This window comes from Brachyhypopomus gauderio, chromosome 15 (assembly GCF_052324685.1).
Source record: "Brachyhypopomus gauderio isolate BG-103 chromosome 15, BGAUD_0.2, whole genome shotgun sequence".
NCBI classification, from domain to species: domain Eukaryota; kingdom Metazoa; phylum Chordata; class Actinopteri; order Gymnotiformes; family Hypopomidae; genus Brachyhypopomus; species Brachyhypopomus gauderio.
The window spans coordinates 15,351,896-15,377,352 of record NC_135225.1 but is presented as its reverse complement, the minus strand read 5'-3'; the positions used below and the strand labels follow the sequence as shown (position 1 = coordinate 15,377,352).

At 43.2% G+C, this 25,457-nt stretch overlaps 2 protein-coding genes across 2 annotated transcripts; both read right to left on the bottom strand.

Annotated features, from left to right (window-relative positions):
• Window positions 1–3,052: 3,052 nt before the first annotated feature.
• On the bottom strand, window positions 3,053–8,179 carry emx2 (empty spiracles homeobox 2). Its single transcript, XM_076974702.1, has 3 exons — window positions 7,473–8,179; window positions 5,959–6,143; window positions 3,053–4,254 (listed from the first exon to the last, which is right to left on the bottom strand). The coding sequence occupies exons 1-3, from the start codon at window positions 7,861–7,863 to the stop codon at window positions 4,087–4,089; spliced, it is 744 nt and encodes a 247-aa protein (XP_076830817.1). The 5' UTR covers window positions 7,864–8,179; the 3' UTR covers window positions 3,053–4,086.
• A 5,333-nt stretch (window positions 8,180–13,512) lies between these two features.
• Window positions 13,513–25,190, bottom strand: eif3s10 (eukaryotic translation initiation factor 3, subunit 10 (theta)). The gene is made up of 22 exons (XM_076974130.1): window positions 25,013–25,190; window positions 23,980–24,170; window positions 23,545–23,681; window positions 22,766–22,929; window positions 22,480–22,679; window positions 22,022–22,230; window positions 21,639–21,810; window positions 21,311–21,415; window positions 21,130–21,228; window positions 20,617–20,733; window positions 20,335–20,520; window positions 19,876–20,223; window positions 19,684–19,788; window positions 19,302–19,415; window positions 18,809–18,931; window positions 18,516–18,669; window positions 16,239–16,417; window positions 15,882–15,970; window positions 14,959–15,533; window positions 14,554–14,671; window positions 14,188–14,342; window positions 13,513–14,099 (listed from the first exon to the last, which is right to left on the bottom strand). Exons 1-22 carry the CDS (start codon window positions 25,059–25,061, stop codon window positions 13,933–13,935), a joined length of 3,756 nt encoding a protein of 1,251 aa, XP_076830245.1. The 5' UTR covers window positions 25,062–25,190; the 3' UTR covers window positions 13,513–13,932.
• Between the last annotated feature and the right edge of the window lie 267 nt (window positions 25,191–25,457).

Below are 25,457 nucleotides of genomic sequence, written 5' to 3'. Positions count from 1 at the left end.
CATATCTTTATTATGGCTGTCTAAGCATTTTTGGCGATGATTTTCAAAGTGGAACCTTTCTCTGCAAATTCTGCATTGCCATAGACCTGCAGAAATCTCCGTAATATTACAGAAATACTGACAAAATGTTAAGATGAACTGAGTGTGGAGAAGAGAGCCCTTATATTTCATTTATTGTTTTGGAAACTGGAGGATTGTCGCGTGTTAATGACTCGTTAGTCTTGTATATTTATTGCTGTACCTACTGTCGGTAACTTCGTTCTCTGGTTTCAAGGATCAGTTTCAAAAGCAGTATAAGGAACGAGATGGAGCAGGTTTGTCATGATGTCACACCCCTGCGCAATAGCTGTACTGTACTATAAATAACCTATCACATCAGAACTAAGCAAGTTGAAAGTTGGAGAAAAACTTCTCTAGGAGCTGTACATGTAGCTATGGCGCTCACACTACATGTAATAGTACTGCACTAGTTCAAGGCCGGCGTGAGGTAGACTTTAGGGGCAGCAAATGTACGCCAATTAATGATTAGTCTGCCCTGAAAGTCAGTCAGGCACTGTAGGTCAGGGTGTTCCACTGTAGACGGTGTTAACGCCACCTTGTTTTTTATCTTCATATTTGTGCCATGTTTACAGTACTTCGAATCAAAGCATGGATATACCGTACAATGAGTCCAGTGCGCACACCGTCCTGTGAAAACGGCTCTTCATATTAGTGGGATCAGCGGATGTAATTAAAGTTAGTAATTGCAGATTAGAGGTTTTGGGTCAGTGGGGTTATTTGATAGGAGGCCGTTTTAAATGACGGGCAATTATTGAGCATCATCGCTCGTGAGGCACAGGTTAGGTTTTACGTCTCTCTCTCTCTCTCTCATCATATATATATATATATATATATATATATATATATATATATATATATATATATATATATACACACATCATTATCACATATCACATAGTGGATGTGTCACTATTTTAAAGCTATATCTATACGGTCTAGACCTGTTTTTGACTCTGTGATGGCCCGAGGAGGGACCGTCATGATTGATCGTATTCATACTCCATAAGCGTGGCATTGTAGTTAATGTTGCCCGTAAACGAGTTCTCCCAGCACGAGCTTAACTAAGCGGGTCAGGGGGTTCCCTATACAGCCAAACATGCTTGTTGGAGGAAGCAAATCGATTCACAGACTATGAGGTCGAATAAATAATAATTTCAATTATTTCAAGATGTGTAAATTGATACATGGAAACTGGTGAATATATTTTTGCAGTAACAGCATATGCTAAGGTTTTTTTTTCTACGTCAGCATCCAAACGTGTGTGATGGTTATATAATTGATACGAGTGCACTTTTTCACACTTTTTCAACTTGCGGCCTTTTACATTTCACCGCTTGGGAGGAAGAGCCAAAGTAAACCTTTAGACCCAAATAATACAAGAAACAAAAAAGGTTATTAAAAGTTTCTATGCCTGCACTGTTTGGCGAAATACGTTTTTCCTCATTTAATTTAAGCTAATTGTCCACCGTTAAATGTAAAACACTGGGTGCGTTTAAATTGGCAGTGTAAAATTAATAAAGGGCTGTAGCCATTAATGAGCGAGCGGGTGCGCGTGGGGAGGGTCCTGTCTTTTTGAGGCACGGCTGAGGGAGAAAGGGCGCCAAATTTGTTTGCAGCGGATCAAGGCTCACCGCCTTCACTGCACTTTCTTTATCTTAATTCCAACTTGAAAAGATATAATTATCTAGTTTGAACAGGACGGCTATCAAATCCTTCTTTAGGCAGGGTAGGGAACAGCTCGAGTGGGTTGTGGGCTCAGAGCCGCTCGGTGTTTCTGCAGATAGGAGTAATGGAGTTGTGGAGTCCGGAGATACAAAGGGCATTAACCTCATTAGCATGAAACCTTTTCTTCTAACTATTGTGGGACCCTTTCAGCCTTCTAATCCCTCTATTTCAAAGCTTGGTTTGTAATAAAGCTTTTAGGGGGTTTTCAAAGCTAATGGTATTCTCTGAAGATTTTTTTATTGCGGTTAGAGTCCATAGGCCGTTTTACAAACCTCCTTCCATGTATGTATAGCTCTTTGAAAAAAAGTCAGAAATTCTGGATTCATCAGATTTTATATGCTGCACAGGATACATGTTTGCCTTCATAAAAATCTCCACGAAGCATAGCCTAAAATATTATGTAAAAATATTATGTGACTAGTTCCACTACGTCCAACTGCGGGGCATTTCCATATGGTTTTGTTTCCCTTGCTGGATCTATTCTTTACTGAACTAGATGATGGGAAATTTTGTTTTTCTTTAAATCATTAAAGTGGGTTAGTTTATAGCTGCTCTAATTTTTGAAGCTGTGTTGTATACTCACTAGGCCTCCCAACCCTGCCGAGAACACGATTTAAAACAAAGCTCCTATTTTGCGGCACATTGCAACCTTCTCTTATCGCCTTGTGAGGGGTAGTCAGATTGTACTAAATTATGTCCAACCAGGCCCCTTGGATCCACGGATTAACAGATTAAAGTGGACCACTGGGCACTGCGTCCCTCTCCCCCATATTACTCGTATGATAATTGCCTAAACTGATTTGCACTTTCACAAAAGCTCGCGGGACTCTTTGTAGCATGAACAGACCAGGCGCTGCTTCTCCATCAATGGGAATAAACTGATTAATGCCGTCTATCAGACTGAGAGGCAAATGAGGCAGTAAAAAACAAGCACTTCGCCGTGAAAAAATAAAAGCTGGAGACTGGTAACATCATTCTTCTTGTGTTACTTTTTAACTGCTCGATTTCGCTCTTACACGAGAAACAGCTTCAGATAACCCAACCAGTGACCACCGTATGCCTCAATGATTTTAAAATGACCCTCCTGTTTTGCATTGATAACCATAAATGACTCCAGTCAGGGAGGCCACTCAAATATAATGCAACTGTACACTTTTGTTCTAAATTAGTGTTGTGACTGTCCGAACAATACTTTTCAAATCTAATGTAAAAATCGCACGCCCAGGGACCGATATTCATCTGTGCTGACAAATCGTGAAGTCTCAGGTTTTATTCTGAGCAACAAGATAAAACTTTATTGACAAAATATTGACAATTATATACTTCTTGGAAGTATATTTTGTGTTAAAATTGTAGCAAACTTAACACAAACACAAAATTATTTACATTCTGGTAAAAGAGAATTTAACAGAAACATTATCTTTTAGGATCTCTGTACATGGAATACGGTCAGTGCTTCCGGTGTCACTGCCGTCACTCCTAACCGGCAGCTCTTTAAATGAGGGGTGAGTCCCGATATGCTCGCACCACAAATATGGACAAAAGGTAAAGCTTAACTTTCAAGGAATGTCTATATTATTTTCCATTGTACGTTTTCGTGGTGAACTCTTTATAAAGTTTGAAAATGTTTGTTTTCCTTTAGATTTTGTACTTATTTAAAACACTATAACGCAGCACCGCTACTTCATATTGTTTCACAACCACTTGGACACGATAATTATAAATTCAAAGACTGCACACTGTCGTAAAAAATGGAAGAAGCACACAACATTTCTGAGTTTGAAAAATAGAATCGAAACCAAAAAAAAAAAACTTTGCAAGAAGGTCAAATTAAATCACCTATCCAAAATTCAATGCTCTACCATGCAATTCAAGTTTTACAAAAACAGTTGTGTATTTTGGTATCTTGGAGTGGAACGTTCGTGTTTTGCAAAAAAAGAAAAAAGTAGAATTCTTAGATGTGCAAATGTCCCACGCGCATTAGGGTTATGGTTTTGGGGTGGGGTGGGGGGGGGGGGGGGTCGTGGGAGATAGTGGTGATGAGTTGGTGCGGGGGTGGGTGGACATGTAATACCTGTCAATCATCTTGCCTTGGCAACGTGAAAAAGTATTGACAGTTCCCTTGTAAGGACAGCAGTGCCACCAATCGGCTCTCTCACCCTCAAGCTGCCGAACTCCGAAGAATCGAAATGTGACATTGGCTTTACCCTCACTGTCCTTCTCTCTGTCCGTACACACCATCCTGTACCGTGTCATCCTTCATGCCACGCTGTTGTCCTGGGTTCAAACAGTTTAAGTCTTTTAATCGTCTGAGGTGACGTCAATTTCCTCGGGACTTCCTTGTTTTGTGGCCAGTCTCCATCGGTTTACGTGATGGGTCCCTTTCTTTTTCTGCTGTGAATCTGAACCCTCCTCCTCGAGTTTCTGGCGTTTAAACTTCGTTCTCCGATTCTGAAACCAAACTTTTACCTGTTAAGAAGACGAGGGAAATAAATAACATGAAACTACAAACCGTTGAAAATTTCTGAGGAGGTTTTTAAGTCGGTCTCTGAATAAAACAGCAAAACAAAGAGACTTGGCCTCTCAAATAGTATCAGTGACGGGCCTGAAAGCTGAACAGCCTTATACAGAAAAGCCGCAGGGCATCTCACAGTCAATCTATCCGAGAGAGGAACTAGTCTTTCGATTCAGAAATCTCATTCTCTATGCTCCCTAACAACATACATGCTGTAAAATTTGTTGGAAAAATAACGATAATCTCAGAGTAAGGTGTCTCATGCAAACTGCTTTCAGATGTAGTCCGCTTTTCTTAAAGCGCATCTGACGTGTCAGCCTTAAGACGAAGTCACCGACCGCATATTTGCAGTGTAGCCGGAATCACAACAATACTTGCTAAAAACAGTACAATAAAATAAAAAGCAATAACCACAAGCGTGAAGCGCCTTGACCAGTAATACAAAACCGATATGAATGAGCCTTTGTCCCGCCACGAATGAACATATAGCTACGTTGTAATCTCACACTTTTTTATGGTGTTAGATAAAAGCTTAGAAAACTTTTCTGTTGCCTCACATGTTTTGCGCTCACGGTTTTAACCGTAGCCTAATTCGTCATATTTTATCTTTCACGTCATCCATACAGCGCATAGAAGACAACCTGGCACGTGAGGTGCGTTTAACGTGCTTTCAGGTGCTAATTGAAGCACTGAAGTGGCTCGTGGTTCATTTCTCTCTCGTGCCCTCTGAAAGCGTCATTTATAAAGAGAAGGCGCTGCTGACACAGGGACAATAGACCCCGACCGGCCACCGAGCCATACGCACAAATGCGATCTTAAATATGGCGAGGGAAAGTCATCGAATACGCCTCTTTCTTTTAAGTATCCTTTTAAACCGTTTAACTGGTTAATTGCCAGGCATTTTCTATAAAGAGCGCCAGCGTGGAGCGGAATCATTCCATCTCCTCGAAATCGAGGTTACAGTCATCGAGGATTTGATTCATCCTAAATCCTTTAGCCCACAGGACATTTTTACGTCAACATCCCATATCTTACACCTTAAAACCTTGATAGAGGGACAAAAGCAACGTGTATCTCTTTACTCAGAAAAATAATAATATATAATAATAGATAGATAATAATAATAATAATCATAACAATAATAAAAATAATAAATATACATCGTGGGTGCATTTGTTTGTACGGAATGCATCCCTGTTGTCACATCATTTACTTTTCCCCACGTTATTTACCTGTACATTTGACTCAAGTACTAAACATACATCACATGAAAATGCATTTTTAAAGGTTTTCAAAGATGAACATACTGGAAATGTGCAAACGGTCCATGAGTAAAAATGACCACATTACAGTACAACTACAATTACAAGCGAGGAACTTTTAATCTAAATTATAGAAGACGTTGTTACATTTTTTGCAAAAAAAAACTAAAATAAAAAAGACAATGAGTACATCCAGAAAATTTACCGATTTCTTATTATTATTGTTCTTAATTTCCAAGTTTTAAAATTTCTAAAATTAATGTTACTCTACTTTAATAGTGGCCTGTATTCTCGGTCGTAAATAAGTTAAATTATCAGTTGTTAAACCATGAATTAGAAAATCGGCGCATGTAGGCGCACAATGTTTAGGTAATGTTTAGGTAAAGATTTTCTTACCTGAGTTTCTGTGAGGCTAAGACTGTGAGCCAGTTGTTTTCGTTCCGCACCCACGACATAATGATTTTTTTCGAAAGCGTGTTCGAGCCTCAGTAACTGTGAAGGTGAGAAGGCCGTTCGGATTCGTTTAGGCTTTCTTGCAAGTGCATTGTGCAAAAGAAAGCTCTCCGGACTCGTTTCGTTTCCTGCACACAAGAAGAAAGGACGATCATTACAATCGGCTCTCTCTTTTCGCTATTTCTCAAACTGTCGGCGCTTGGCTCACACAGACCGAGTCCAGACCACTGGACCTAGAGTTGGAATACTATTACGCTATTATGGTCTAGAAGTAGCATAATTAGTAGATAGATGGGTATTACACACTTCTAATATGATCTAAAATGTAAGAGTTAAATAAAAATTGTTATTTTACGTTGTTTTATTTAATTGAAACACATGTGACATTCAACAAATATTTTGTGAGCTACTTTAAAAATATATATAATCCAGCCCATAGACTATGTTTGGTAACCGATGGTAACATGCTATTCTGGGCTATGTTCATAGCAGCACAGTACGATATGCCAAAACTGACTGAATCGAGTCCTATTCGTTAGCTATGAGTGGAAAAATCTCTCATGTACCAGTTATCAACTTTGGTAAGAACTTAAACAGGGTGTCTAAATAAATTACATAATACGAAGCAATTAATTGGACTATATTATAGTGATGATTCAGTAGTAACATATACCAGTTACACACACGCACTTAAATAATAATTTTCGTTTCAAGCGAATATTCGTTTGCATGGGAGAATGGTGCAGTGCCGAAAGCCCTGTCTGGGTAGCCCGTAAGGCCCACAGAACCGCAGTCCCGAGACTTGTCTTTGCTCAAACAAACCACGCTTCTCCACTTCGACTGTTCAGTTTAAAATTCTAGAGAGTGGAAACCTTATTATGTGGACTAAACATGAACTGCGCATAACTCAATTCTTTAATATAATGTAATAATTATTTATTTTCCTCCAGAAAACAATTTTGAAATGTCCGTGTTTATATATCGAGGCTCATTTAACGATTCTAACTTTTTAGTGCGTTATTTTTAAACGGTAGCCCACAAAGTGTCCTCATAAAACCTGACACAAAGTGTTTTCACTTTTCCCATAGGCCTTTATTTATTTAGATTAAAATGTGACATCAATAGCAAAATGTAACAATTACTGCGGAACAAGACAGACAAATAGTTAACAAATTATGCCATTTTAGACCAAATGGTTTTTAAGAGAGAATGTAATATTGAAAACTGAATATTACACGACATTTGCCACGAATTTTCGACAAAAGTAAAATCAATGCGTTATTGGGCCATGATTACACGTCATTCCAAAATGTAAAAGTTTTAATTATTTTTTATGGGTTAGGGTTAACTGTCGCTATATTAAGACTGGTTCGTTATTCTGTCCTGGATCAAACGTAATTAGCTTAAAAGAGGACGAGCAAGAAAGACTGCTGGAGGAAACTATGATTATAACTTACCTTGAAATCTGTGTCCCAAATATCTGTATCTGTGTATTAACCAGGGGTAGAAGGTGGACGGGTCCCTTTGCTGACTAGCGAACAGCGCGTGCGGACTGTGCGAGGACGAGAGCGGGTGAGCGGCCAGCGCGTGAGGAGGAGGGACGGGGTGCACTGGCACGGCGGAGTTGGGGGGATGCGAAACTGCCTCGGCGAACACCAAGTCCGGGTTTGAGTAGACGCCCCTGCCGCTGGAATGAAAGCCGTTCAAAAATGGATTCATCTGGCTTGAGTTTGCATAGCTGAGAGCGGCTGGCCGTATGGGCTCCTCGGATCTCGACGCCGGCAAAGGATTATCCTTCGCGACCAAAGACTCTATAGTGAAACACCTCTTCGGTGTTGGTTGAAACATGGTTTACCAGTCCAGATTCTCCAGTTAAAGTGAAATAGATTCACGCGCTGCGGCTCAGAAACGCTCCACACCCGGACCAAAGTTAACTCAGCAATAAATACGTCAGGGGTCGAAGAAAAGAAGATTTCTTTAAACTCTTTCAAAGACACGCAGACAGACACATCGTGACAGACGTGGTGGACTGCTCCAGAAAATCCATGGATGTGATCGGCTCCTCACCGGTTGTGCTAGCGATTTGTTAGTTCATGAGCCTAATTAGCGGCGGAGTCACATAAACAGCTTCCTCTGAAGCCTGTAATGGCTGTAATGGCTTAGTGATTGGTCGCTGCTGCTCGCCTTAAGGTTGAGGGAAGAGTCTTTAAGTGCGTCAATACCAACGAGTACGGAGAGGCGGATTCAAGCAAAACGGAACGGATTCGCCCAGACCCAGAGATGTGGAGCGATTTACATACGCAGCTGATCCCGCTGAGAGAACTGAGGTACTTCAGCGTGTATTTCTGTCCACCAGCAGGGCCTAAGGACGCTTGTAACCGCTTTTAACGGAGTTTTACGCGTTTCTGTGCACAAAACGCAATGTCTGTGAAGTACATCGTGATGCGTGATCGACTGATAATGTTTGATTTTTTTATTAATGCTGTACAGGTGTGCAGTGGTTTGTTCACGTAAAGACTAATAGTTTTGAATTTATCTAACTTACTCGTCGTGAGTCCAGTTGACCCTGGCTTTATCTGTCCACGTTTTCATTTTTTCCGATGGCTAGGTGATTAGTTTAGCATTGAGAGCCCCCCCCCCTTCTCTCTCTCTTTCTCTCTCTCTCTCTCTCTCTCCCCCTCTCTCTTGGCCAGGAGCTTATTAGACACAGACAATATTTTCAGCTCTGTTTGTTGGTGGCGTGACGACAAGAGGCCATTACGTACTAACCACTCATTAAATGACCTAGACTCATTCACATTACCAGTTATTAACGTACATACGCCATTTCCAAAATTAAGGTATGCTCATTATCCCACAAGAGTCTCTTGGGTATAAAATATGTGATGCTTTAATGAAACGATGCTTAACCCCGTGTTTTTACATTTTTATGTACAATCTAATTTCTACGAACATAATTGCGTCAGATATTTATTTTAGGCTATATTGAATCATCATTTAAAATTAAACGTTTGGCCTCCTACGCCCTGCTCGTGTTTATTTTCGCATAGAAAAGCGCTTGCTTGCTTCAAACATGCAAATATCCTGAGGTGACGAGAGCAGACAGTAAATGTGTGCTTTATGGAGAAATTACGGTTCCAAAGAATTTATTTTACTTAACTGCTCACACATAGTAATGATATTTAACCAGCAAATATAACATTTATCACACAGTGTTTAAGAAAGCATGGAGAGTATGATCATTTAAACTTTTTTTCCAATGAGTTTCTATGTGAAGCTTAATAAACGACCGCTTATATTTGAGGCCTATTATTGTTATTGTTTTTAGTAGTAGTAATAGTAGTAGTAGTAGTAGTAGTAGTAGTAGTAGTAGTAGTAGTAGTAGTATACATCTCGACCTATAATTAATTTCGTTTGACTCAGTGCAGCATTTAAAAAAATATGTCTGTAATGTGTACACTCATTCTACTGTAGATTCATAAAGTGCTGTAGCATGATTTATGCCCAAAGCGCACTGAACTTCACCTTAAGGTGAGAGCCGTCGATAAATGTGTCAGTTAATCTATGTGCGTCAAATGTTATTTTCGTCATGCAAGACGACCTTACATTAAACATGATAATTTGCGCAAGATTTCATTCGCAATTCTCCATTAGTCCACTAGCCAGTCAAGAGCAAATCCAGCGCTTTAATCTGTGTTACTAATGTGTTAACTCTGCGTTTCTGACTCTTGCGTTTAAATGAACTTCTTTTGTCAATACCCTTTACTGCAAAATGTGTTTATACATAATTATTGTTGTTATTGTTGTTGGTATTGATATTATTACTATTATTATTATTGCAATTAATTATGATGTTCTTAAGCAGAATTTCCTTGACGAGTTTCCCCACTACAATAATTAAAATAGTACTTAAGACCATTTAAAAATAATAAAGTAGGCTAGTCTATAACTAGAATTGTGCGTGATTATGATGAATGATTAGTGATTTATGATTAACGAGTAGTGATTTATGATGAATGATTAGTGATTTATGATTAATGACTTGTGATTAATGCTTGTTCTTTATGATTAATTATTAGTGATTTTTGATTAATTGGTAGTGATTTATGATGACACATTAGTGATTTATGATTAATGATTGGTGATATATGCTGACCTGTGTTAAGCAGGCATGTTGTATTTGAGATATAAAAGATCTACTGCCCGCTTTAGAAGCGAGTTACGCTGCTTTTGAACACAGGACTAAGTATGGGGATACGGCGCCACCTGTCGATAGCCTTATGAAATGGATATGCATCCTTTTGGGTGCATGCGGAATATCAAATGTACAGATGATCATGGTTAGTTTACGAAAATAACACCAACTTTATTGTTTCCAAATTTATTCTATGTGCGTAGAATGGTCTGTGTGAGCGCCCAGATACTTTAGGCGGCATTTCAAGTTCACCAGTTCCGTTGAGTTTTCACCTGCCCTATATCGGGACTTGGAATGAAAAGATCGACGCAACCTTGAAGAATAAAGGAGAATAATACCGTTACATTGCGTTCCGTTACCGGGAATTGGTCACGCGAATCTTTTCGTTACAGCCCAGCGCTCCGCCAGAGCCCGCGGTGACTATTAGACATGCACGCGCTACATAACTCTGAATACCGAATACAAGTTCGTTTTCTTTTATCAAATATCCGAACCTTCAGTTGCTGCAATCCTGTGTAAACGACATTCTTAAAGACTTAAGAATTTTCAGTATTTCATAATAAAGTTTGATTAAAACAACAGCCTATCTTTTAAAGCATCAACAGAACTTAGAACTTAATGAACTGAAATGATGCGAGCACAATTTATGACACGTTCCGTCCTGGTCGATGACACACCGAATGGGACGGAATGGACAATGAAACGGATTACTTTGAGATAAACAAACAAATTAATTAATTCAAGGAAAGACATTTGGAGGAAAATAGCCTAAAATGATCCGTCTGATTTAGCTTCGAATTACAAAAGGAATTAATCAATAAAATCAATAACAGTGTACACTTATAATATTATAATATCCAACATTCGCATTTATTCTTCTGCGTTCATGTTCATTAGCACGCGTTCAGTACTCCTATCATGAGCCTCAGACTGGTCAAAATAAGAATAAATATGTTAAACTGTTGTTATTGCTTGGCTGATCATAGATTAAAATATTGTTAGTGTACGGACTTTGAGGAAATGTAATTTTCTACAATCAGAGAAAAATGTTCGAGGCATGTGGGATTGGGGCCTTTTCGACTGGGGAAAAACAGCTGCACGAGCCTCACGTCTGTTTAAGGGGTGCGCGCGCACGCGCGTGTGATAGGGAGACACATTGATTAGCACATTTATTAAATTAAATTTAAAAAGGCAGTTTCCAGAATTAAGTTTTGTTCATTTACTTATTTACTTGTTTCTTCGGCGAAATTCCTGCTCGGATGCGTGGGGTTAGATTACCTTAAGGCCTACTTGGACGTATATCTTTGTCACTTGATTACTGAATATTAATGTCGTGAATCTTAAATTGTTTAAACACATATACTATATACTAACCTACAATCTATAAAAGCGGCCTTTTGCTACAGTCAAACCATTATGTGAGATAAAGACACTCAAGCCATGGATGGCGAGACTGTCAGGTCGTTCCGTGAACGTAAAAAGCATTTTAACAGTTTAAACACGTGGAACCTCGCGCCTCTGTCACAGCACGTGCTCAAAAGCAGCGGTATTACGGTCAGCACGTGCCACTGTTTCTGGGACCGAGCATCTATTACTAATCTTCATTTTAAAAAGTTCAAGCCCACGAAGAATGTGTTACCGTCAGACAGAATCGGTTTAACGAGGCTCAGTGAGTTCACAGCCTCCTGTTTGGGGATTTCAGAATATTTTTGAGCTAGTTAAATTACTCAGTTTGCTCATTTTCCTGTGTTTAAAGTTTTTACAGTGTAGTGGTAATACAAATGTTTTGAACTCGTCCTTATAGTACGACCGACGCACGCATTTGAAATTTAGACCAAGATCCCAGATATTGTTTGACTTTCAATTAGCAAATAAAAAATGAGCGTTTAGCCCGTCGCCCGCTAAAAAAGTGAACATTTATATTTGTGTTTTGCATATTATTTTTTAGTAACATAACCCAAGTTTGTTTTACATGATTTAGCCACTGGAATGCTGGTTAGAAATAGCTTTAACCATATGTATGGCTTCGTTTTTATAAAATAGGACTGAGAGGACGAATGGTGCAAGGGCATATTTTAAAATGACAAACGGCAGGAGGTCGCAGAGTCACCGTTTGCAAATACGAGGTCTTCTTTTAGGCTAAGGAAGTTCACGCGCTTAAGAACTTAAAGAAAATAGGTTTCAGCAAACACTGAGGTTTAATCCAGTTTGGGAGTTCATAACCTTTATCGTGGGAATTTAGGGACTAATTGTGGGGATTACTGGCCGTAACTAGGGATTTTCCACTAAAACGCAACAAACAATGAACTATGACATCCTTTAATGATAAAATGTTTCATTCTGTTCTTTTCAGTTCTTTGAAGGCGATATTAAGCGTTAAAGCGATCACCCTTGTTTGAGGTTGGTTCTGAAGCTCCTCCGCTAGCCACGTTGGAAATCTGAGTGAGGACAATGGACGTTTCAGGATCAGGTTTGAGGATTAAGGCGTACCAGAGCAATAGCCTGCGTGTGGTCTTGTGCCGTGGTTACCATAAGGAGCCTAGGTGAATTTGGAAAAAATAGATATACACCCAAATATATAATCTACTTTCTATCTTGTGTTTTAACATTCCAACATTCTTCTACAATGCCAATGACTGGAAGTGATTGCACAGCGCGCGCAACATGATTTCATTGACTCTCAAAATAAGAGAATTTGATTATGACGCGCTGAATATAGATGAGATTCAATTATGACAAGCAGAAAATAAATGAGGTTTGATTATGACGTTTATTTACCTCTAAAACATCGTGACGCAAGATCATTACATTCCTTAAGCCCACATTTAGATGCAACTTGTATAGCCTAAATGTATTTTGAGTTAAAACAAAACTTTCTTTGATTAAAGTCAGTAGTTTTAACTTTAGGTCGTTTGTTAATTTAGTTTTTATCTTGCATTTCATTTACTCTGCGTTTGTATAATCGCTGGATATTTCGCCGTCACTCCTGCAGATTCTTCCATTGCCTTTTAAGGCTTAACATTTTTCAACGTTAATAATTATTCATGAGTACACACGATTACGGAGATCATTAGTTTCACAATTTGATCAACAAAATGCATGGTTAAAAAATACCACGTGCTTGTGTTTAACGTCCCGCCATAGGATCGTTTGTATCAACACTAGTTGGTAACATCCGCCACCTAGCGGCTAAGCGGAGTAAGTTTAATTAACTGCTACCAGAAACCGGTATCCTTGAGCAATTTCATTCATATAGCTAAAGTACTTCGGTACTTGTGGAAAAAATAAGACAAACTAATGAATTTTGTTGAGCAAATGACTTTATTAATAAAGTATTCATATTTCTAAAAAGCCATAGCAGACGCAGTAGTGAGGCTCAGGTGTGAATTCACTCACATCCACTGCACAAGTTAGCACAACATAGCAGGTATTTATTAATTCGTTTGTTTCATCATGTATAGAATTTGCCACTCTTCCACCCAATGGTTCAAGAAAAACGGTTTGAGTGACACCAGTATAATAGTCTAAGCATGCACAACAAAAGGGAGGAGTCTGCTTTGAGCTGGAAGTTGAACCCCACACACCCTGCAACAAAAACAAAAAGTGTTTGCTAGATTTTATGAATCTACAATTTGCTTTGGAAGGGCATGTTAAGAGTGTTAACCCTTGAGGAATCACAAAACCATGAGCAGAGCTACACGCCCACAAGAGAGGCGTGGCCTCTAGCGGCGGACCGTAGTCCAGCCGTCATCATCCGTCTCATTCTTGGTGCGGCGTGGGTTGTCTCTGTCCTTGTCGGTGCGCCAGGAGTTCTTGTCCCCATCGCGGGCTCGAGGGACAGCTTCTCGCTCATCTCTGCGCTCCTCCCCCCCGCGTCGCCATGAACCCCCTGAAACGCAGCAGCTCAGTTTCAAACGTGTGTGTGTGTGTGTGTGTGTGTGTAAAAATAAACAAACAAGGTTACAAACTACTGTTACCATCGTCATGTTCCCTTTGAGTGCCACGGTGATCACGGTCACGATCCTCTCGGCGATCCCTCACATCACGGCGGTCGCGGTCAAAGTCCTCACGGCGAGAGTCACGCCAGCTGGAGGGCTCTTCAGCACCACCTCTCCTCCACCCTCCCTCCTCCCTACACACGCACGCAGGGACACGCACATTTCAGCTAAATAAATGATCCAGTTCAGTCGATCCTCTGACTGAACAGATTCAGATAACTCAGCCAACACAGGGTCAAACCAACTCGAAAACTCCAGACAGAAGAGGCAGCGTCAGAGCGTTAATCTGTAGCACTGCATTCTTATAGCACACATGACATTGAGAGCAAAGGTCGCCTCAAGTACCTAGGAGGCCGACGATCTCTACGCTCTCCCTCATCGTCACCGTCATCATCACAGCCAGCAGAGTCACGGGGAGGACCCCAGCTCTCCTCCCGGGCCTTCTCCCTTTCTCTCCATCCACCTACACACAAAATGCTTCAATGTCAAACTGAGAACAGATGTCATATTCCGACTGACCACAAGAGGGCAGTTTAGATGCCCCCTTCTGCATGTGCCCAATAAGTATGTCTCTAAATGCATTTCAACGCGTGTGAACACTAACCTGCATTTAAAAACTTATTGCCCACATAAAACTCTCCACTTCTTGGGTGACTTTTGAACATTACTGTATCTAAATCTACTCCTCCACATCAGCATTACAGGCCAACCAATAACAAATAAAACTCAATAAGATCATCAATTCCATACCTGGTCTGCCCAAAGGTTTCCAAGGCTTGGCGTCATCGCCATGGCGTGGGCCAGAGTCATCCATGCCCCTCCTACCCCCCCTCTCTTCATCGCCTCCTCTTCTGGGACCCCAGTCCTCATCAGCTCCACGTCGAGGGCCTCTTGGTTCATCCAGACCCCGCCTCGAGCCGCGTTCTTCATCCAGACCCCGCCTCGGGCCGCGTTCTTCATCCAGACCCCGCCTCGGGCCGCGTTCTTCATCCAGACCCCGCCTCGGGCCGCGTTCTTCATCCAGACCCCGCCTCGGGCCGCGTTCTTCATCCAGACCCCGCCTCGGGCCGCGTTCTTCATCCAGACCCCGCCTCGGGGTGCGTTCTTCATCCAAACCTCGCCTCGGGGTGCGTTCTTCATCCAAACCTCGCCTCGGGGTGCGTTCTTCATCACCTCCACGGCGCGGACCCCGGTCTTCATCATAGCCACGGCGAGGTCCCCGGTCGTCAGAGCCTCCACGGCGAGGACCATCACCTCCCCTTCTGAAGTTAGGGTCACGCTCCTCACGCTCCTGTTCATCCCGGCCTTCCTGACGCCAGTCCCTACTGAGAGACACAAACGAAGGAGAAACACAGCAGAGAAGAATCAACACTTGTCTAAGATGCTGGAACACCAGAGACTGAAGGACAAGAGTGAGTGTGGTCAAGTCTAGTATTGGAAGCAGACAGGATACGTGTGGGAAGGGATCCATTATAAACCAGATATCCATTACATTATTTTTAACCCGTTTCTCAAGTCTCTCAAAAATGTAAATCTTACAAATTTCTGAAACCAAAAAAGTAGTCCCATCATCCAATTACTACAATGTTGGAAAAAGTGGCCAAAAGATGTCAAAAGGAGAGAAACACTGCAGGTTATAATACCGTCCTTTGATTGGTGAGCGCCACGCTTACTTCTCTGCAGGAGGGCGTCTCCATTCTGACTCGCCGGCATCAGCGCGTCTCCTCCAGCCACCCTCCTCCTTCTCACCACCCCAGTCCGGCTGTAACACGCATAGACGCACCTTATAAACAACCTTATATAGTAGGTTAGTGATTAGGGTTAGGTGAGGGATTAGGGATAGCTGAATGTTTATGGATTAGGGTTACCTAACCCTAATGTCAACCCCTCCCCCACACACATGTCCTGTAGACTCATGAAGTCCCCACTCCTCCATGTGTGTATATATACACTCCTCCATGTGTGCACTCTACATCCATCCTCATGGGACCCTTGTGTGTGTGTGTGTGTGTGTGTGTGTGTGTGTGTACTTTATGCTTCTCCTCGGGGGCCTTCCTCTCTTCCTCTTTCCGGCGTTCCCTCTCCTCAATCTCCTGCTGTCTGGCCCGCTGTTTCCTCTCCTGCTCCTCTAGTTTGCGGAGGCGCTCCTGGTATTCCCGCTCCTCCTCCTCACGCTGCTCCTGTTCAATACGCTCACGCTCCTCACGCTCTGCTCACACACACAGGGGCACACAGCTCAAGAATCTCGATCGCTCAGTCAAATCTCAGGCATGAAAATGGGTCAGGGGTTAAAAAGGTGAGAAGACGGGGGGGGGGGGGGGGGGGGGGGGGGGTGAGATATCTATCTATCTCATTTATATATATATATATATATATATATATATTAGGGCTGCGAATCTTTGGGAATCCCACGATTCGATTCAGAATCGATTCTTGGGGTCACGATTCGATTTTTTTCCCGATTCTTTCAGATCCCAACGATTCGATTCAAAAACGATTATTTTCCGATTCAAAAATGATTCTCAATTCAAAACGAGCTACTTCAGTCTGCTGGCATGAAAGCAGAGTACATTTATAAAGATATTATAATTGTAAAGGTTTTATCAACATATTGCAATAATGTAAACACACAAAGGTAAATCCAAGACAACATGTCTGTTTGAGGCTGACACTCACAACTACAACTAATAAAACTGTAGTAAAGTAAATAAAATTGGTAGGCTTAGGCTAGCTTCCAGAACTGGCCACTACTCAAAAATTTTATTATACAAAAATACTGCTCTTTCTGTAAAAACAACAAATTGCTTCGTACAAGAATTAGGCTTAGGCTAGCTGCCTATTTCTGAAAACATGCCACTTCCAGAAACAAAATTACACGTTTTTCCTTAACAAATCACAAATATAAAAAATATATGAAAGTGCTTCCAAAAATAAAAGTGCTGTTATATTAATAAAATGGGTAGGCTTACGTTAGCTGCCAGAACTTCCACTTCACAGATGAAAAATTATATATATATATATAATATATATACACCATATTTTCTAAAAGCCGCATATATCTACTGAACTGAATACATTTAACTGAACTGTTTCTTAACGGTGCCTGTAACATTTCACGTGCGACACATTTGGCTTGTGTTGTGGCGAATTCTGACTCCCCTCGTTCATCCGCGCATAAAGACGCTAGATTATATTGTTGATTTACGTTAGTATGCATAAATAAGAGCTAGACTTTAATTATCCATCACAGCAAACGGCACCACATTATCTATGTCCAAAGCCACACTGGCTCAAGGGTGTTAATTATTTTAAATAAAATACACACTGGCTATACGAAGTTCACCTCTGACCACGATTGTGCAGTATTACAGCAGTATTATGTCTAAATATCTAGTTAGGACAAAACTAGAGTGCTCAATGAACTAAGTTATTTTTATGTTTTATTTTAACTTTATTTTACCAGGAGTTATAATCACTGTAACTCCCGAATATCATCTGTAGCGTCTTTATGCGTGTGCAAACCCATTCTTACCTGGGCCGGGTTGATGGTACAATCTAAAGTGTTTCCAAATGGTTGCTTTCAAAGACTGCAGAGCCGTTTGGACTTCATACTTTAGCGCGCAACAACAAGTACCATACACTACACAACCCACTGTAGCGTTACTAGCATGCTAGCACATAGTCAAAGCCGTTTCCTTGTTTTGCCTAGCACTACGGTGGCTGAGAAGGCACACACGCACCCGAAAAAAAATCGATTAGAAAAAAATGAGAATCGATTCTGAATCGTTCAACGTTAGAAGCAAGATTCGAGCTCGAATCGATTTTTTCCTGCACCCCTAATATATATATATATATATAAAGCAATACTGAAAAGTATCGAACAATAAAGAAGTGAACAATAATAATTGAACATCTCTATATCTATCTAATGTACGCTCTTCTGCCTTGTCCCGGTGTAGATAGCACCAGGTCCTGCTTCTCGTCCCGCTTAGCGTCACAACATGAATGAAGAACGTTCGTATGATTGAAACGCAATTTGGCCTCTATGATGGATCTCGGATCTACATGATTCGCGTAGGTCGCCCTTTTCAACTTCAAATTTCGCCGAAAGGTGACAGATTATCATGCCTGAAATCTGATAAACTAGATCAGCAATAATAGTAAACATGCAGATTCTTGGGGACAGTATTTACCTCACACAGTGAGTAGGACCTTTTTAAAGCTCTCATTACTACCATTAGCTCATCATTTACGTGAGGTCACCGGTAGGCCTGGTTAATGTTATGAGGTCAACGTGAGGGTGGTACCTTTCTTCAGCTGCTCCTCGCGGATCCTCTGGGCCTCCTCCTCTCTCTGGCGGTAGAAGGCATTTCTACGCTCCTCTTTTCGCTGTTTCTTACGCTCCTCCAGACGCTTCTTCCTCTCCTCCACCAAGCGCTCTTGGAACTGCTTCAGTTTTTCCTGAACAAAAAATAAATAAAAATAAAAACACAAAAAGAACATTGACATGCGCGGACCACCAGACACGTGGACAGGCCGTACGGGTCTGCACTAAACGTTAGATACCCGTCAACAGCAGCATTCATCAGCGGGGCTTTACCTCATAGATGAAGCTTCGAGCTGCAGTTATTTTGGACACAAAGTTCTCTTTGTCCTCCACCATCCTGCACATCCTATTCTTGTGCTCCAGGGCTCTCTCACGCTCCACCTTCATGTTGTTGATCTGGAACACATGTGCACAACACATTTAATCAAGACTTGACTCACTGGTACCCTGAGAGAACCAACACTGCTGCCTCCCCAGTGTTAGTCACACAGGTAAACACTGGAGTGTCGTGGTTCTGCACACCTGCTTCTACACCACACGAACAGTGTTAGTCACACAGGTGGAGTGTGGTAGTTCTTCCTCTTTACCACACTACACTGCATCAGTGTAGTTTGTCCCCAGTTAGCACACACTAACACAGAAGCTCTGACTGACTGAGAAAGTTCTCAAGGAAGCAAACGGCAGTCAGAGCTCTAGACCAGATGCACGCAGACTGGAAAACAGCATCTTGGGCAACAGCGTGGTGCCAGGCAGGCACGCCTCTCACCCTCTCCTCCTCCTGAAGCTCCCACAGCTCCATGTCCTTCAGACGCTGCTCCTCATAGGCCGTCTTTATCAGGGGGATCTCCTCCAGACGCTTGGCCCGCTCAAAGTAGTCGATCTGAAACAGCAGCCAACATTCAATTCCAAGATCTGACTCCAGCTTGACGAGCAACAAAGCCCATCAGTTTCTCTGCAGACAATCTGAGCTTTGGAATGTGGAACCTATAAAACTATAAAAATGTATAAAATATATGTATTAAATTCCCCAAACACTGAAGGCTTGAGAGATGGCAATGAATTCTGCCTAACGATTATGTTCAAAATGCTCAGGACAGAGCGAGCAGATGTAATAGTAATGCTGTGTGGGGGTCTCTGCAGGTCTCCACCTTCTTCTCCTGGTTCTTCAAGCGCTCCTGCAGCTCTTTCTTCTCCTTCTCTAGCTGCTCCACCTGCTTAGCCATGATGAAGTCAGGATCCAGTTCCTCCAGATCCTACACACACACACACACACGTCAGTACTGCACACATTCACGTGCCTTCCCAGAACAGAGCCAGAGTTCCGCTGCATCCTTTTGTACCTCAATGTCGATGTCCTTGAAGGCCTTGGCACCCAGTTCTGTCTTCTTGATCTGCTCAAGCCGCTCACGCACCGTCTTCTTCTTGATCTGCTCGTGCTCCTGCATGATGCGTTCCTTCTCCCGCTCCTTGGCCTCCTGGCGGAGGCGCTCCTCTTCCGCCTTGCGCACCTTCTGAAGCTCCGCCTCCCTCTGCTCTAGCTCCTCCTTCTCCCGCTGGATGTTGAGACTCTCCAGACGCTCCTTGCGTTCTTCGATGGTCTGCCGGCGGGCCAGGATGCGCTGGTGCTCTTTGCGGCCGTTCTTCAGGTAGGCGGCGATGGCCTGCAGGCTCTGCTCCTCACGCTCTTGCTACAAGGTGGCAGACATACAGTAACAGTGAGGCAAAGACACGTGGGTGGGGGAGGGGAGTGTTTTAAAACATTCTATATAGATGCATTTAGTGCAATAATGCTTTCTTACCAAAATGGAGGTGGGTTTGATGATCTGGATGGCCTTGGACATGGCGGAGGACATGGCTGTGAGCTGGTTGCGTATCTGCTCAGAGGGCATGTTCTGCAGGAACGGCCCTACAGGGGAGTCCTCTTTGGTCGAGTAGTTCAGGTCTGAACCAAAGCTGAGCGTGCCAGATGTATGGTCAATGCGCACCTGAATCACCAAGACAATATGTGGATAACGAACGTGAATAAATCACTACCGACATTTAAACATAATGTAAACAATGTGCCAATATTCCACCCGCACCTGCAGGTCACAGTGGCGTGCAGCGTCAACAATGGAACGCTCCAGCTGGAAGGCGTCGACGAACGGAACGAGTGACGAGAGGCGACTAAACTCGATGCTCTGGTAGATCTGAGCCACCTACATACGTATACACACACACACACACACACACACACACACACACACACACACGGTCAGCACTACAGGATCAGCTACATACATCACATCTACAAAAGGCAGACATGCATCTTCCACAAGACAGAATATAAGCCCAAGTTATTATTAACGCTTTAATGCATTAACTACTAACCCTAATGACTACCAACCTTAACCCTAATACGTACTAAACCCTAACACTCAGTACACTTCTGTGAATTGTTCAGTGGTTACATTGATATGAAACTATAAGAGCAGGAATCAGTCTGGACCCAGCAGCATGTCACTGGAGTTTCATAGACAGGCGTGTGCATGCATGTGTGTAGCTGAGGTACACAGAGGGGCGTGTGTGTGTGTGTGTAACACTAGCACCCTGACCTGCTGCAGGAGTCTGAGGATGGTGTTGTTCTGCAGGTGGGGGACGTACTGCTGCAGATCCGCCTCCTTCTCCGCCTGCTCCTTCACCCAGTTCAGCACCTCAAACACAAACAGGTGGAGTTGGACCAAGACCCACACACACACACACACCTTACAGAACTCATGGGCGGTGGGGGGTTACCTTGGTGACTCGACCACAGAGCTTGAGTGGGTGGAAGTCCACCTCGAGCCAGCTGTACAGCTCCTTCACCTCAGGCACCACGTACTGCAGGAGGGTGAACCTCACCTGCACAACACAGCAATGACGCGCTAGTGGCCGTGACACACACACCTCACCTAGGAGGGCTAATGCTGAATTCAAGTGCTCATATAATGAATGTAGAAAATACTTAAAGAAGTAAATAATTTTTCCAGTGATGATTCTTCACATTGTAAAACACTTCTCTGCTTTTTTATCTACTGCAGAACAGAGACGTGGTGACTTCCTGATTTGGCTGTTGCCATGTTACCATGTCGTTGATGAGGCTCTGGCGAGTGGGCGGGGCCTGCAGGCCCAGCAGTGTGGCCAGCCTGCGGTGCTTCTCCACAATGATGCCGTCCATGTCCAGTAGACGGGCAATGTCCGTGCGCTCGGGGGTGATGGGAATGGACAAGGTGGCCAGGAGAACTCTGGTAGACATCCTGTAAAGTGTAAAGCGTGAGTGACTGTGCTGAAGACTTGAAGGCCACACTCCAGATTTAACAGAGCAAAACCCCTTGCTCTCTGAGCGCCATCAATATAAGGAAGGATTTTCAACCAGCCCAAAAGTTAAACTGCATGGCGCTACAAGGCTCAGCACAAGCAGGAAGTACCACTCGGCACTCTGGACCCAGACTGGGCGTGGAAGCTCACCTCTGCATCTCCTCCTGGGTGAGGTTCTTCCTCATTTCTCTGGAGAGATGGTAGAGGCGGTGGAGAGTGGAGGCGTGGAACAGGGCGTTCCCCGACTTCCAGAACACCGTGGACACCTTGTTGTAGTAGTTGGCCATGAGCTGCGGTTTGGGGGGCTTCTTGGAGAGGGCGAACAGCCCGTGTATGTCCTCCACAGCCTTGAACGCCTCCTGAAACATCAGGCATAAATCAACAAAACATACCATGTGTTGGTATCTGCTATTTGGGTTCCAGTATAATACACCAATACATCACTACAAAATACTGAAAAATACTCTGCAGGTGACTAACTTAAATACAAATGGACATCAACAACCTTACATATGGTGAAGTAGCACGTGTAAATGCATATCCCTCTCACAGCACCAGCGTGGAGCAGGGCTTTCAGCTAGTGTTGGAGCAGCACGCCCATAACCCACCTGCCACAGCTCCATGCTGATGGCACTATCGAGCTGCACCAGGCGCGTCTCCAGGTGCATGGACTGGCTCTCCGGGTTGTTCAGGTTGATGGCTGTGCTCTGGTTATGGTGCCGCTGGATCTGGCCCAGGTGCATGCGCAGGTTATCACACAGCTTGCGAAACTCCGCCTTGCGGGTGTACTGCAAGCAGAACCTGAACGCTGTTGGGAGAGGAAAAGGGGCGTGAATCACGATCCATCACCCACCATAATCAAGAAGCATCGTTTCAGGCAGGTGTAGCACTGACCTTGCTGGGCAATGTCATGGTACAGCCGTTCCACCTTGGAGTTGTTCCTCAGCAGATCCAGACACTGGCGGTACGACTCCCACAGGAATTTGACCCAGGGCGTGAGGAGCAGGCGGTCCGTACGGTCCTGCGTGTCCTCTCCGCTCACCGCACTCAGGAGAACACTGCCCACACACACGAGACCGTACAGTGGTTCATGATGGCTGGATTGGTTATAACGCTCAACTGCTAATCACTCACAGCAAACACATCACCCCTTTCACCTCACACACTTACTACACTCACTGCAGCTTCTTTAAATCCAAGTTTAAAGTTTGTGCCCACGCAGAGCTGTCTACACTTACAAACAATTGTCGCCTACAATTGCAGACTGTAAGCCACCCGTTGGCATGGTCAGTCTGTCACGCACCCTCCCTTTTTTCACTGGTCAATATTTGACCACAGAACCACTGCTGGGTGCTGAGCTGGTACGTGTGTATGCAGCAGTTTTTACACAACTGCTGGATCGAGGATATCCAGCAGAGCAGTCAAATATCAAACTGTACATGACAACAGACGGAATAACATCAGTGTGTTCTAATAAACAAATGTTGTTAATGTGGCCGGTAAATGTTTTACCCCAATAAGAAGCCTGCTATGACAATATACAAATCTGAAGTCATGTCTATTCATTAGCACATGATCCTGATTATTGCAAATAGTAAGCCATCTCTGACATTTTTTTATTAACATTCCATTTCTTTAGCCAAGCCCAGTTTGTGTTGTTAACTCTACACTACCTCTCTGGGGTCTGGATGTTATCCAGGTCCTCAATGTCTAGCACCATCTGCTGAGACTCCTCCTTGGCCGTCTCAGTCTTTTCCTCAGCCAGTTTCAGGTAGGCACGAACCACATCCTCCAATGACTTGATGTTCACCTGCGAGGCAGACACCCGCATCAATAATGATGGGGGCGAGTGAGGACAGCACCCCTGCCGCTGGTCTCATGTCATGTGACCCATCATCCCATGCCAAAAAAAAGAGCTACTAACACATGAATGATGTGTTAGGACTGCAATCAATACATACACTCCAGTGGACTATTCATTTTGGTTTCCAAATGTAAACACAATGCACATGCATGTTACACATGTGGCTCAATTACATAAGTCAGTATAATCGATCAAACATTATATCACATCAACACTACAGCATAAACTGCAAGATCGGGCAGACCTGCTGACAAATGTTTTTGTACTGGTAGAGTCCTTCCTTGGCCAGGTGGCTCTTCCGGAGGTCCACGCACAGCTCCAGATACTTGAGCATGATGGGCTCGTGGATCTTCTGCCATGTTCGGTGCTTTTTGCTCTTGATGACATCATACAGCACGTCCAGAGCAGGCTGCTTCTTACCGACCTCCAGGAACTCTGCAAACCGACTGCGTTTGAGTAATCTAACGTTTTACATAATAATGCATCACCTAGAGCTACATCAGAATCAGACATCTCCCCGGGGCCCAGTGTTAAAAGCACCAGGAACCCAGAGTCGAGTAGCCGCAGCGTGTGCACACGCAGGGAGGGGGAGAAACAGAAAGATAACATTTAGGAGGAGACGTAACATAAAGGTAAAAAACCAGTTACAACCATATTTACATTTAAAACGACCAGACCGACCAATAACAATTGAAAGCATCTCGACTCAAAACCCGCACCATTACTAGTACCATTGTAGCTACGCTAACGTTACCGTTGGCTTCGTTCTAGTTTGCAACGAGCCTAACAGCGGCCGCACCCGACCATGTGCCACCTCAGTCTAACAAAACCAGTGATTCGCAATGTTAATAGTGCTTTATATATTAAACTAAGCGACAACAGACCGCCAGTGCTGGTGGGACTGGCGCACTGTAGCCACGACGACAGGGCGAGCTAGCTAGCGAACCAACCGACCTAGCAAATGTCGGGAGTAACGTGTCGATAACGCGTTAGCCTAGCCGCTAACCCAGCTAGGTAGGTTAGCTCAAAGTAGCTAGATAGTATACCTAGCTACCCTCACTGTGAATTCACTAGATTCAATTCACTAGAAGTTTAATTGAAACTGAAATTGAAGGGGGATTGTGCATATGTGTAACACACAGCGGCCTAGCGAGCACGCGGACACGCGCGTGCAGCTGCGAGTCCGCGGGGCCGCGACTTTACCTCAGCGCTTCCCGCCATGACACCTCGACGCAGCTAACGGCTTCAGGGACACCAATCGCTAACAAAAAGCTTACCGTTCGCTCGTTTAAGAGCATTTTCGGGTCTTTGAAAGTATGCCGGCATTGTTGTGGCTTGCTATCAGAATAAAATACAGGTTGTCAACGTTTAATTTTATCGATCCTGGCGGTCCATCCGCGCGAGACACCCTTCCTCGCTTCAACAAGATCCTGAGAAAGGAACCGTGCACGTGAGAGCTTACTGCCGATGACGGCGTAAAGGACCCGTATGTAGTCAGACCATCATCTAGGCCTGTGAATCGACACCCGAAATATTTTATTAAATTGAGCCTTGATATCAAGATCATATAGTATGGTATCAGCAGTACTGGAAGTAAGGATGGTGATCAAATAAATCAAATAGTTTTTTCAGTTGTTTAGGCACGACTTGACTTAATAATTAATTATTTTTAGAAATGAGATAGATAATAATGACATAATATAATGACATTTAAAACCAATC

Bases quoted from the DNA above. Each gene is read 5' to 3' on its own strand.
- emx2 (XM_076974702.1), bottom strand. From the start codon at position 7,863: ATGTTTCAACCAACACCGAAGAGGTGTTTCACTATAGAGTCTTTGGTC. The intron at 6,144-7,472 runs GTAAGTTATAAT...TCTTGTGTGCAG, and splicing joins TTTGGGACACAGATTTCAAG to GAAACGAAACGAGTCCGGAG. The intron at 4,255-5,958 runs GTAAGAAAATCT...TCTTCTTAACAG, and splicing joins TTAGCCTCACAGAAACTCAG to GTAAAAGTTTGGTTTCAGAA.
- eif3s10 (XM_076974130.1), bottom strand. From the start codon at position 25,061: ATGCCGGCATACTTTCAAAGACCCGAAAATGCTCTTAAACGAGCGAAC. The intron at 22,231-22,479 runs GTGGGTTATGGG...CTGATGTTTCAG, and splicing joins TCAGCATGGAGCTGTGGCAG to GAGGCGTTCAAGGCTGTGGA. The intron at 15,971-16,238 runs GTACACACACAC...TGCGTGTTACAG, and splicing joins CCCCCGAGGAGAAGCATAAA to CCGGACTGGGGTGGTGAGAA.